Here is a 14,268-nt window from a genome sequence, read left to right on the forward strand (position 1 = left end):
GCCAGTGAGGTTTCTTGAATCGGGAAAGAACCAACATGAAACGGAGTTGTTTGATGATTGGGGCATCTCACGTAGGTGTGACCACGCAGCCATCAACACCATATTTTTGTCCTGTAACATTGGAGGTGTGGATGTGACAGGTTTCATGATGTTTCTTGACTTTTAAATATAAAAAGGGTAATTTTCAAGAGCAAACTTTTAGTTGCAATTCTTATATCCACCATATTATCTTTTTCTTTTAGTATCCGCCAGAATTTTAAGATGCGTCGATCAAATAACTAGTCCGTTGGCTACCACTAATCTTATATATTGGAACAATGAAAATAGGCCCGTATTCAAATTACCATGCTGCTTTCATTCAGAGTAAAACATGGTCCGGGATGTAAAAGGTGACCCATGCTTGTTATGAATGCACCTGCTACTCTCCAAAAGACAAGGCCGTCTCCCGAAGATATATGCGTACATCTAAGCTACTGTTGCACATGGTTGACCATTTATATGGTTCTCCAGAACTTTTGATTAAGGATCGAGAATGATTACCAAAGAGCACTTATAATCAAGAAAGATTCAGCACACAGTGTGTGGAGAGAGAGAGAGAGAGAGAGAGAGAGAGAGAGAGAGAGAGAGGATCAATTTACATCGATATACAGAAACGAGTACAAACAGTTCCTACAGGCTTCGTTACATGCAATTATCTGAACCCTGAAACCTAAGAGCTTTAATTACAGCATTACAACATCTAAATCCAGTTGAACAGAGATGATTAAAATAGCAGACCAGACAATGGAACCCTGTTTAATACAGTTTCTAGAATGGGCTTTGAGCGCAACAAAAAGCATCATCACTTGGCCCGGTAACCAACATCATCTGAGATGCTGAATAAGAACCGAGGAAGTGATGCTATCCGAGGGAGGTTAAGCAGCAAATTACCAATGGAGTCCTTTCTAGACGTTGCAGAGCTCTGCTTGCTGCTAGATGCATCTTCAAGCTCAGCATTAGATGATGTTCCATATTTGGGCATTTTTCCGTAGCCTACAAATGGGGAAACAGCATCATCAGGTTGATTGTCTGATTCTGCTTCAGCATCACCACTGTTTTCATTGTTTGCCTGTGCTGCTTGATTGATAGCAGCATCCTTCTGTAGGAGACAGTAGAGAGAGTTCACCCTTGACATGAGACACTGCTCATCAGAAGCCATAGGATTCTGGGAATCACTGAGCAGCTGCTGAGTTATCTCATCCAATATGTCCTTATTCCAGGCGCCTTCACCAGATGAAAGAGGATTACCAGAGGTCATCTGTTCTGTGATGCAGTGCTCAATGTGATTTACCAAATCACTCATTGACATAGATGCATGGAGTGCGGGATTTCTGAATTGTTCCCAAAGATTTGACCCCTTTGATCCATCTTTCTCAATACTTCCACGTTCTTCAATGGCCCTTGCATCCATCACTACAACCAAATTTAGAACCCTATTTGACAATGACAAGACAAGAAGCTAGTATTTGATAAGGCTAGGCTTCACTTTGGCCTTACCAAACAGCAAAAACAAGACAAAGCTAAACAGAGCTAGAAGCACCAAAAGAAACCACCATATGAAAATTTAATATAATACCTCAACAGTTTATTGTGCATGTGATGTAGGTGTAGGTGCGCATAGGCATGCATTTGTTTGTGCATGGATGCATGTATAGAGAAAAGCATGTTCGCTGGCTGCAGTAGAGTGCCTAGAAGCACATGCACACTATCAGGGAGCATGCTAGCTTGCATATAAGAATGCATACCCATGCACATATGTTTGTCCCTATTGACAAGCAGTAGGATTCAGTTAATCTGCCACACGATAACAGTACCAAGTAGATCTTGATAATGACAGATTGGAATGCTGAAGAAATTGTTTGTAAGTTTCTAAAAACCTCCTTTAATGACTTGCAAAGTAACAGTAAACCAAAAACAAACTTGAAGGGCCTGTTTCCAAGCACTTGGGTTTTCAACATTTCAAAATCATACTGGAGATAAAAAAGGCATTTGAAGCATACCTGAGCTGGGTGATGGAGTTTCCTGTGACACAGGCTCAGGTACTCTCCCAACTGGATCCACAGGCTCACTCTTAGTGTCTGATGTCTGAGCAGTAATTGTTGATGCAGAGTCCTGAAACCCAGAGAATGGTGACACATAGTCATTCTTCAAATGGTCAAATCCATGGCACTTAGATTCATCCTGGCCCTCAAACACAGAGCCACTGGGATCAAAATATGGTGAATCTAAGGTTATTACTTCTCTCTGACTAAGCAAGTTCAGAAGAGGATCACACTGGATAAGCTTCTCAAAATGTTTATTAAGCAACCCATGAGGAACCTGCAAGAAATGTCTCCTGCATGCACAGATTTGGATATATCAGCCAAATTAAGCCAAGCCACACACACACACACAGAATTATTCTTCTGATTTTTTTTAATGAACTCCGGAAGAAACAATTCATAAAGAGGTCCATTACAACAACAACAACTACGCCTTCATCCCAAAACAATTGGGGTCAGCGATATGAACCAAAAAAGAAATTCATTTTGGGTCTTCCACATGAATCCTTTTCCTCCAATCATTTCTAACCAACGCCATGTCCTCGGTGAGGTTCAAAGCATTCATATCCTTTCCAATCATCTCCATCCAAGTCTTCCTAGGCCTACCCCGACCTCTTTTAACTAATATATTTTCCCATTTCTCCAACCTTCTAACTGGAGCATCATTAGGCCTTCGCCGAATATGTCCAAACCACCGTAAACGATTCTCTCGCATCTTATTTTCAATGGGCGCAACACCTACCTTCTTACGTATCTCTTCGTTCCGAATCTTATCTTTTATTGTATTTCCACACATCCATCTAAGCATCCGCATCTCAGCTACACTCATTTTTTGAATATGATGTCTCTTGGCAGCCCAACATTCCGTACCATATAGTAAAGCGGGTCTAATAGTCGTCCTATAAAACTTTCCCTTCAACCGCAATGGCATTCTACGATCGCACAGCACTCCAGTAGCACTTTTCCATTTCATCCACCCAACCTTTATCCTATGATTTACATCTCCATTAATTTCTCCATACTTTTGAATGATGGATCCCAAATATTTGAAATAATCATTCACCGGTATATCTTGCTCACCAAGCTTCACTACACTCCCATCACTACTTCGTTGCTTACTAAACCGACATTCCATATATTCAGTCTTACTCTTACTCAACTTAAAACCTCTAGCTTCCAATGTCTGTCTCCATAATTCTAACTTAGCATTAACCCCAGCTCTAGACTCATCAATCAAAACAATATCATCAGCAAACAACATACACCACGGTACATTATCTTGAATTGATCTCGTAAGCTCATCCATCACTATCGCAAATAGGAAAGGGCTTAAAGCAGATCCTTGATGTAACCCAACCGTTATCGGAAAATTGGTTGTCACCCCTCCACAAGTGCGGACATTGGTTACTACTCCTTCATACATATCTTTAATTATACTAATGTACTTGAGAGAAACACCTTTCTTCATCATTGTCCACCAGAGAACGTCCCTAGGTACTCTATCGTATGCCTTCTCTAAATCAATAAAAACCATATGCAAATCTTTGTTCCTCTCTCTATATCTTTCAATAAGTTGTCTAAGAAGATGTATAGCTTCCATAGTTGATCTTCCAGGCATAAAACCAAATTGATTCTCCGATATCATGACAACCTTCCTCAACCTAGACTCAATCACCCTCTCCCAAAGTTTCATAGTATGACTCATGAGTTTTATACCACGATAGTTTGTGCAATCTTGTATATCACCCTTATTCTTATATAAAGGCACCAAAGTACTCTTCCTCCACTCATTAGGCATCTTATTTGTTCGCCAAATCAAGTTAAAAAGATTTGTCAACCATTCTACACCTTTCTCTCCCAAGCATTTCCAAGCCTCGATAGGTATACCATCTGAGCCAACTGCCCTTCTTGATTTCATTTTCTTCAAAGCCTCTGCAATTTCTTTCTTTTGAATCTTGCGCATGAAGTCACGATTTATCTCATGAAAAGGAATGGAGAAGTCTCCAAGATCTTGAGCATGACTATCATTAAATAGCTTATCAAAATAATCTTTCCATCTCTCCTTAATCTCCTCATCTTTGACTAAAACCCTTTGCGTTTCATCTTTGATACATCTAACCATACCCAAATCCTTCGATTTCCTATCTCTCATCTTTGCAAGCCTATAAATATCCTTCTCGCCTTCTTTGGTATCCAACTTGTCATAAACCTCCTTATATACCTTAGCCCTCGCGTTACGAACAACTTTTTTAGCTTCCTTCTTTGCTATCATATACTTCTCCAAATTCTCATTATCACGACTCTTACTTAGATTTCTATAACACTCTCTTTTAACCTTAATAGCTAATTTGACATCCTCGTTCCACCATGATGTATCCTTACCTAGTGGTGCACCGCCTTTAGACTCACCCAATACCTCCTTAGCTACTTTTCTCATACCACCCGCTATCTTATTCCACATTGATTCTGAATCCTCCTCGAGACACCAATCAACTTCCTTAACTACCTGCTCTACAAACATTCCTTGTTTAGCTCCTTTCAGTGCCCACCACTTAATTCTAGGATCTATCCTATGTCTATCCCTTTTGCGGCATTGTCTAATTCTAAGATCTAAAATTAAGACTCTATGTTGTGTAGCTACACTTTCTCCCGGTATAACCTTACAATCGATGCAACAACCCCTATCTCTCTTTCTAAGTAGGAAAAAATCTATCTGACTCGTATTAACCCCACTTTTAAATGTTACTAGGTGAGACTCCCTCTTCCTAAACCAAGTGTTTGCTAAGATCATATCATAGGACAAACAAAAATCTAAAATCCTTTCTCCACTTTCATTTCTTTCTCCTATACCATAGCCTCCATGGATATTCTCAAATCCATCCCTACTAATGCCTACATGTCCATTAAGGTCACCGCCGATGAAAAGCTTTTCTTCATAAGATGTCTCTTGTACTACTCCATCTAAATCTTCCCAAAATTGATGCTTAATGGAATCATCTAAACCTACTTGAGGTGCATAAACACTAATAATATTAATAATATCCGTACCTAATACTAATTTAATAAGTAAAATTCTATCACCCTTCCTACGGACCTCAACTACATTATCTATAAACTGACGACTCATAACAATCCCTACTCCATTCCTATTCCTATTTATTCCTGTATACCAAATCTTATATCCCCAAGGTTCTATCACTTTAGCTTTCTCACCTACCCATTTGGTCTCTTGAAGACATAAAATATCAATCTTTCTCCTACACATAACATCTACTAACTCTACCAACTTACCAGTTAAAGACCCTATGTTCCAAGTGGCTAACCTAATTTTATGGTCTTGGACTAACTTCTTTACCCCCACCCGTCCAACAAAGTGAGGGAACCCTTGCCTATTTGACACCACACCCGGGCGCCGGTGTGACGCGTCGCTTCTGGGCGACGACCTAGCAACCCTTGCACATTTATCACTGCCTCCGGGCCTAGAGAGTACAGCGCGTCGCTCAGTAGGGAACGCCCCAACGAAATTCTCATATTGGTTCATTTTCATAGGATATGACAAAGTTTTTATGCTGGCTGTCACAGGCCTACCGCAACCCTCCTCCTTTATCCGGGCTTGGGACCGACAGTGTATAACTACAGAGGTCCATTATCTCAGAAAATTAAATAGACGGCAAAAGCAAACAGCATGGTTCTGCCATTCTGCCACATGTACAATATCAAGGGGTAGTTAGGAAATATCATCAAAACAACTTTACAAATGGCAGCACAAAATTGGTGCAAGTTTATGCAACCTGTCTACATAGTCAATCAATCGTTTCTAAATACTACTTATAAAAATAAAAAAAAGGAAAAGGGTAACTCATTTCACAGAATTATTAGAACATGTATCAATTTCTTTTGAATTTCTGATAGTTAAATAAAACAGAAAAAGGAAATTCCCAAAGTCATTTGAAAATTAATAACACTAAAGATAAGCATATGTAAGGGGAAAGGTAGGCATGACCGACTGAGAACAGCAGTAAAAATTTGAGAAAAGAGATCGAAAATGAGCTGGCCTTTGGCAATATCTCTTTTTCTTTTACCCCATTAACACAACTATGGGTGTTTGTAGTACAAAATTCATAGATTCATCATGTAAAGTGGTGTAACATACTGAAATAGAATAACCTTCAGAACATTCTTAGACTTCAAAAGGAAAGGAAAACCCCACTTCCACCAAGCACAAAGAGAACACAGAAAAAGTTTAAAGAAAACCTATCAAGAGAAAAAATAATTAAGAAAGGCAGCTTAGAAAACTTTTTGCGTAATACATAAAATTTACATGCAGATACCCATTCCCACTACAAATCGGTGTTCTCAAAGAACCCAGCCATATGTGAGAATTGACAAATACAATGAAATTTAATTGAATATCTTATGGATTTGCAACATAAGTGTGCCTGAACAATGAAGTTTTGATCTTATGCAGTTTTTGAGAACTTTTACCTTCCCATTTATCATTTAGATATAAAAATGGAACTCCTGCTGTTTTTGCAGATTCTACAGGCATTCACATGTCAGAGGGTGAAAAACTATTGAAATTAGAAGTGATCTATTCTTAATCAAGTTTTGGTGTTAAAGAGTTATGACACAATATGACACAAAAACTGTATGACAAACAAGCTAGGTCTTTGATTGGATGCACAGTTCGTGGGTGCACCTGATCTAGGCAAGGGTCTTTCAAGGTCATCCATAGAATCATATATTGAGGACAAAAACAAAGGAATGAACATATCGTCTTAATCATACATGAATAGCCTATGATAACCAAGAAATCTTACTAGAGTATAAAACATGCATATCACACACATCGCATTTGGCAGCACAGATTGCCATGGATGCAATTGTGATTGAAGACAGGCTTGTGGTATCTAGCATGACATACAAGAGAGAATACATGGACCAAGAATTTGGCACATGGCTACGTAGGTTGATGATTTGTCTGTACATAATGACATGGGAAGAAGAAAGCCAATTATATACATAATCTTGATAAACTTTTATCATTCACCAACACCTTTAAGAAACTGCACGTGCGACAAACTTTAGATTCACAAAATTTGTTGAGGTCTTATTATGCACGACAATATTTAGTAATTGGTTAATAAGACACAATCTCCATTCTCTACATTACGTTTATGCATACAGATAATGACAGATAAACCATAAAATACAAGCCCTTCAGAACATGGATAGATTGAAACAGTGCCAAACAAAAGGACCTTATTAAAGATGAGAGAGGGAACATGAATGGGTGAGAAGCTGTCGCTCCATAAAAAAAATCACTTACTACAATGCAAACTTCCAACAGTAATGTGATTGAATTAATGTCAAAAGAATAAATTTACCTATGTATAGTTGCTTGCCCCCCGGTAAAATCTGAGGTTGCCTGCCATAGAGTATGCTTCCTAGGCTGCGGGCTAGTCTCTCTGAAAAATAGAGGCTGCCTGGCCAACTGAACCATATATGAACATAAACATGTTAGAAACCAATGATTATTCAGCAAACAGATAAAAAATTATGAAACCCAATCACAGACAACCAAGTGGCTTTACCACTATATCAAGACTGCCAGGTCCATTGTCTGGAAATGTGGCCTTCAACGCAGTGATATCTGACCATTGGATCTCGATTTTGCTCTTAAGACCACCATCAAGAACTTCCCACACAAGCTTATGTTTTGCAAAATAGCACTTTGCAACTAAATCACCCTCATACCTCGAGACACACTGCATTAGGTACCAGGTAAATGGCACAGTACAGTTAAAGATGCATGGCAATAAGTTTTAACAGCTACCAATGATGATACATAAGCAAACTAAGAAAGAACAGCAGGAAACAGTATACATGAATAAACAAAGCTAAATAAGCCTCACTTTACCCATAATATAACATCTAGTGGTCATTATGTATTCAAATGATTTAACCATAAGAAAAGATATACCTCCCAAGAGCCAATCCTTAATAGTGAGGCAGGAAAGTTGGATGCCTTCAGCTTGTCAGTTGTACCTGATGTCGCTGCACCTTTTGAGTCCATTTTTCTCATTGAATCCAAATTCCCACTGCCATCAATTCCAAGTGCTGCAGCATCCCGTTGTGAAAGTCGCATCTGAATCAAATCCAACAAGGATGGACTTTTTCTCAGACGTAAACCAAGTGGACTAGGTTCATCCAGTGGGTTATATGGGGTTGGCTGCATTGGAATCATGCTAGTCCCCATGCTCCACTGCCATAAAACACAAAATAAATAAGTAAAGATAAGAGAAGCGTGTTACCAACTACTACTGAAATAAAATTACAATCAAACTTCCACCATGCTGTATTTCTATAAAACTCAACCTGTAGGCCAACTGCAATCGAGAAGCTATGTCATAGTTGGCAACTGAGTTGAAAATTCCTACACAATTTTCCACAGAGCAAGCGGATCTACCATATTCTTTCATCAGCTACCCATTACAAACAGGAAAAAAGAGAGAAATAAAACATCACAAATCAAGCACTTCCACACCACCTAGACACTTTCGAATAACAAAACATATCTAAATAACAACAAGAACAATCATCAGATCATTGAAAATACAATACTTTTCAATAGAACGGGAATTCTATCGTTGCTTATAAATCAATTGCAATCTCTGGATTTAGTAATCCGCACTTCTACACCCATTTCAAGACCATTATAGACATTTTTTTTTCCTAGCGCAATTTCCCGCCATTTCAACCACTGGAAAATGAAATTTCTCAAATACCCCCAACTGTCAACATCGTGACTCTTTTGCACCGATTTTTTTCCTCAGGAAAACGAGTCGCAGAAGAAGTCCGCATCTCAAAACACACGCTCACAAAGAGAGAGAGCAAAAATCCCGCCGGACGCCCGATAACTCTAACAGCTAAACTAGAGATACACGGAAGAAACCCTAGAATTCCTCCAAAGCAGAAGCCACAAAAGAAGAAGAAGAAGATTATGATCGCAAAACACCGCTAAACGCCCAATTATTCTAACAACTAAATCGGAGACACACGAAAGAGACCCTAAATTCCTCCGAAGCAGAAGCAGATGCACAATAACAAGAAGGAGACGACGATGATGATGAATCAACCCCCTCCCACAATCCAACCAAAAAGGAAAACAAAATCAGGGCAAAAACAACAAAGAAAGGCCGAACCGATCACTATACCTGCTGGAACGGAGTCCGGAACTTAGACCTCTTTATCGGCGGCCCGTGATCGTCGTCGGACGGATCCTCAATCTCCAATTTCACGGCCAATCTCTTCAGCGACTCCGACTCCCCGAACGCCGTCGCCGTCGCCGTCGCCGTCGTCTTCATCGCAGTATTCTTCGAATCCCGGCCGCCGGAATTCATGAACTGAACCATACTAAGCAGACGATATCTCTTGGAAAACCCTCTCTCTGTTACTAATGAGAAACACAAAGGGGGATGAGATCTACGGACACGAGAGAGCGTTGACGAAATCCAACGGCATCCGCGGCCGGATCAGGCGGGCTTCGATCCCCATCGCTCGGATTTCTCTCCAAACCTTCCCTTCTTCTTTTCGCGCGCGTGGGTGCGTATATTTCGCACGTGTGATCAGGGGGGGGGGACGGCGGCGGGATGGATAAATACAAAAGGGTTGTTGATTCCTTCACGCGAATGAGCCGCCTCGCTCTTTATTTATAAGACGTTTATCACGATATTGACCTTGCATAAATTGATATACTACAGATTTTTCCAACGAAAAATGGGATCAGCATGGAGGTCTTTTGGTAATTTCGTGCTTCGACTTCGGGTAGTGCACGATGTCAAACGTGGTGATGCAAATGCCAATTTGTACTTTGGGTGATCATTTGAAGAGTTTTGTGGTGCGGTATGGCGCATTGAAGATATGGTGTGCCTCAGTGGGTATTCTTGTGTTTGGGAATCACAAGTAGGGGGGTGGTAAACGACCCGAACGAACCAAACAGGGAATGCTCTCGTTTCAGGACGTGTCAACCGGCTGGTTTACTAGGACTCGACCCAAACCAAACCCTATAGAATCCGGGTATGATGATAAATAAGAAGACCCGATTATGACCTGGATTTGGATCTGAAGGTCTGATTAATACATAGACCCGGGTATAGTTTATAAAATTTTATACCAGACCCCCGACTCCACCCGAGTTTTGATTAAGACTCGCACTTTTTCAATGTAAAAATAATAAAAAATATGGTTTTACTAGGCATGGTCTGGGTTTGGTTCATATATATATATATATATAAACTAAGGATAGGCTTGTTTCTGATCCAGATCTGTCCATATTTGTTTATCCGATTATAGGAAGGGTTTCACGAGAGCCGACGGTATCTGCTTTGCACTCATGTTGGAATCTCAATCAATTTGGTTAGAAAAGGTAGTCTTCCCACTATTCCGTGACCTCAAAGAAACATCATCTGTCATGAATAAAAATAATAAAAAAATTACAAACGCATTCCTAAGTTTTGACCTAATTACAAGAACCTACCTAACCTTTAAGGTCTTACGAATAAATGCCTAAGTTAAGAAAATAATTCTCAAACAGGCATCTTGAATATTAACTATGATCAAAGCGATAATTAGTTTATGTTGAAAGTCCATTTTACCCCTCTATGATATTAAAAGACAACTTTACTGATTGTCTTCTTCCTTCCACATTTTTATGGTATCATACGATATATTTTTTTTAACTTGTGCCTCGCCGGAATTAAGCTGTAAGCAAAACCCTTTCCTCTCTCCTTTAGATTTGCTTTGGGCTTTTTTGCACTCCTCCAATGTCGATGAAACACTATTATCGTACACATCATTTTTTACTGCACTTCAAATGCTTGACAGTACATGGATGCTAGGTCCAAGAGATTCATGGAAGAAACAAGAAATTTGACGTAGGAGCAGCATGCAACTTAGGTCCAAGAGATTCATTTGGATTTGGTTTCAGTTTAGGTTTTAGTTTATATTTGAATACTTTTACTGTAATTGATCCATCTCTGATCCAAAATAAATTTAGGAATTCTCATGTTTCTATATAAATACTTGTTATAAGAGTTTCTGAGTTAGAGGTTGACGATTGAGATTAGACTTATTTTCTTTAATTTTATGTATTAGTTCTTGTCATCATGCAAAATTTTACTTTTGCAAGTCAATAGACCTTTTGAAAAAGTTTTAGAAAACTCATTTTTGTTTTGAAAAATGTGAGAAAAAGTTGAAAAATTAGGATTCGCCTGCCAGTACGAGGTTCAATCGTTCCTAGCGCCTTAACCAAGAGTAATCGAACCAAGGATTGAACGGTATGCCTTATTTTATTTAAATGCCTAAAAGATTATTATAAATTTTAAAATGCAGAAAGAATCAAACACACATGACATGATTTTGAAAAGGGTTTATTGGAAACATGATGCATGTCTGGAATTATTGAAAAATACTTTTTAAGGACATATTTTGAGATATTCTGAAATAGAATTTTTGAAAGTATCAAATGACTGGGCGTGTGACCTTGTGGGCTCATGCCTGATGCAACCTAAGTCTAAATGATGCATGGATGCAGGTTTATAAATTTTTTTTTGAAAGATTTGAGAAAAATCATTGATAAATTTTCTTTGTTTTAGAAAATTCTTTTGATAGAAAAGAGGTTTTTTGTGCCTTATAGAATTCAGGTGAAATAAATCCGCCATATATCCAAGACTATGGCAACAAATATATTTTTAACATATCCTATTAAATCATAATAGGAGAGTTTTAGGAAATACTTGAAAAACTTTTGAAAATATGCAATGATTTTGGAAAATAGCCTAAGAGTGTAGGCTTTTGTAACTTAAAAGAAATTAATAAATTTGAATTTCATTTGTATTCTGACTATGGCTACAAATACGAATTCTACTAAGTTTATTAACTTCTTAGAAGAAGGTGCACGCGCCATTCGTGTTTCACCATTTTAGAATTTAAAAAGTGCATATGCATGACAAACCATAACAGTTTAATATTGAGAAAATAAACTATATGCTTATGCAACCCTCAACTATGCAGAAAAGTAAATTTACACTATTTTTGATATTTGATTACAATTTATATTAAGAAATTGAATAATAAAATAAAGAAATAAAAAAAGAAAATAAAAAATAAGATCTTGAGCTTTCTTGCAAAATCAGCAAACAGGTTAGTAGAAAAATGTAGGCTTTGCAAGATTTATCCAACAATATCTGGAAATTGAGAGATTTTTATCCTAAAATAAGCTTTTCTCCATGCATTCATAAAATAAAATTCTAAAATAAAATAAAGGATGATGCATGATTTAATAAACTATAAAAATAAACTGATTATAAAATAGAAATTTTAGAATTAAAGACAAAATAACCAAAATACCCTTAGAAATTGATATTAATTGCAAAACAGTGTTAAAAATTAGGGTTTCAGAAAATGGTTTTGAAATATGCCTAATCCAAAAACCAAACGAGTTCGAATCGATACCAAATCGGGTGGAGAGAACCTTGACATGATCAAGAAAATAATCAAAATATAAAGATATAAAAACTATTTATGAAAATGATGAAATAAATGAGAAAAGGCCAAATATGCCCGTATTTTTGCAGAAAAGGCTTCTGTAAGAAACCGGTTCTTGGAAAGCAGCAAGATAAAATATTGAATGATCTTCAAAAATCATAAAAATTAACATGAACAACTCTAACAATCCTAAAAATAGCATACAATTAAAAAATAAATTTAATGAATATGCTGGAAACAAATATTAAATTAAAAAGTAAAAACAAGTTGTTGAATAGGCTATTCTGTACCTGTCACAACTTCAGATAAGAATAAAATATCGAACTTAGATGAAAATTTATGGATTTTTTCAGAGATAAACTATACATGATAATGAAGAGATCTCCTTTTATGAATCAGAAAAACCATCTTCGGTTAGGGAGATATGATTCTGGCAAGATGCACCTGATTCTGACCAACGCCTGACAATTCACGCAATTTTGCCAGACTCACTCAAACATATGGATATATCCCTCATAAAAATTCATATCTAAATGACAAAAATATGCATATAAATTAATGATGCTAATTTGAGGCCAGAATCAAGATTCATGCATGACTGTTAAAGAAGATGAAAACGTAATTCTAAACATGCATAAAGAAAAGAAAAGACATAAAATTAAATGCTCTTGATGTTGTTTGGATGCAAACAACACAAATCTAAATTTGTAATGCATAGAATAAAGAAAAGAAATAAAAAAATGAATGCATGGGATTTGCTTTTTAATGTAGCCGATTGAAAGGAGGAACTCAGTTTATGAAAAGCTGAGTTCCCGCCTTTCTTTTGGCTATAAAAAGAAAATAAAATGCAAAAGCTATGCTAAAAATCAATAAAGAAAATAAAAGAGAGGGAGAGAGTATACCTGAGATTCCTCCCTCGTTGCTGCAACCGAAGAAGATGAAAGAAAACAAAAAAGAAGAAGAAGAAAAAAGAGTGACACTTTGTGGAAGAAGAAGGAAGGAGATAAAATAAAGAAGAGGGAGAGCTGAGGGATTCTTGGTTGTTATGATTGGGTCCTCTCTCATGCTGGACATCCCCTCCCTTTTTATAGAAAAAAAATTCAAGGAGATAGGGACTCTAAAAAGTTTTAGATTTGCTTAATTGATTAACTACTAATTAGCACAATTAGGGAGTGTCGACCTCCCTAATAAAGCCCTATTTGGAGTTTTATTTTGACTTTTCTTTCTCTAACCTAATTAAAACTTTAACAAAGAAAATCCAAATGTGGCGCCACCTAGGCGGGGTCCACATTTGATTTTAAAGTAATTAGAATAAATATTTTAAAAAAGGTTAAAAACAAAAGATGAAATCAAAAGATAAAAAGCAAAAAACAAAGTCCTAAATCAACTAGACTTTTAAAATAACAAAAATTAGAAAAACCAAATGAAAGAATGATCAAGAAGTTGACGCCACCTAGGTGGGTCCCATCTAAGGTGAATTGGACTAGATCTAAGATCCATTTTGAAATTCAAGCTTGATAAAGATCCAAATTAAAATTCAATCCGGATCCAGATCTGACATATTGAAAAAAATGTTTTTATGAAAAAGGTATTTTAAAATATCAAATATAAAGCACTGGGTTTAGATTAAAATGTAAAA

General features: G+C 37.3%; 1 protein-coding gene across 2 annotated transcripts; it reads right to left on the reverse strand.

The window, feature by feature from the left end:
- Nucleotides 1-624: 624 nt before the first annotated feature.
- LOC149834843 (uncharacterized) lies at nucleotides 625-9,702 on the reverse strand. Of its 2 annotated transcripts, XM_090011579.1 has the most exons (7): nucleotides 9,299-9,670; nucleotides 8,065-8,346; nucleotides 7,676-7,849; nucleotides 7,469-7,575; nucleotides 2,278-2,374; nucleotides 2,040-2,151; nucleotides 625-1,452 (listed from the first exon to the last, which is right to left on the reverse strand). In XM_090011579.1, exons 1-7 carry the CDS (start codon nucleotides 9,494-9,496, stop codon nucleotides 842-844), a joined length of 1,581 nt encoding a protein of 526 aa, XP_089867705.1. In that variant the 5' UTR covers nucleotides 9,497-9,670; the 3' UTR covers nucleotides 625-841. The 2 variants fall into 2 exon arrangements, with proteins under 2 accessions (XP_089867705.1, XP_089867704.1); XM_090011578.1 differs by having other exon boundaries at nucleotides 2,040-2,374; nucleotides 9,299-9,702.
- Nucleotides 9,703-14,268: the final 4,566 nt, after the last annotated feature.

The sequence above is a fragment of the Nuphar pumila genome, chromosome 6 (assembly GCF_984573655.1).
Source record: "Nuphar pumila chromosome 6, dmNupPumi1.hap1.1, whole genome shotgun sequence".
Taxonomy (NCBI): Eukaryota; Viridiplantae; Streptophyta; class Magnoliopsida; order Nymphaeales; family Nymphaeaceae; genus Nuphar; species Nuphar pumila.

Coding starts and splice junctions, on each gene's coding strand:
- LOC149834843 (XM_090011578.1), bottom strand. CDS start 9,496: ATGGTTCAGTTCATGAATTCCGGCGGCCGGGATTCGAAGAATACTGCG. Junction 8,347..9,298: donor TCCGGACTCCGTTCCAGCAG/GTATAGTGATCG, acceptor GTTTTATGGCAG/TGGAGCATGGGGACTAGCAT. Junction 2,375..7,468: donor GGGCAAGCAACTATACATAG/GTAAATTTATTC, acceptor CTGTGCATGCAG/GAGACATTTCTTGCAGGTTC.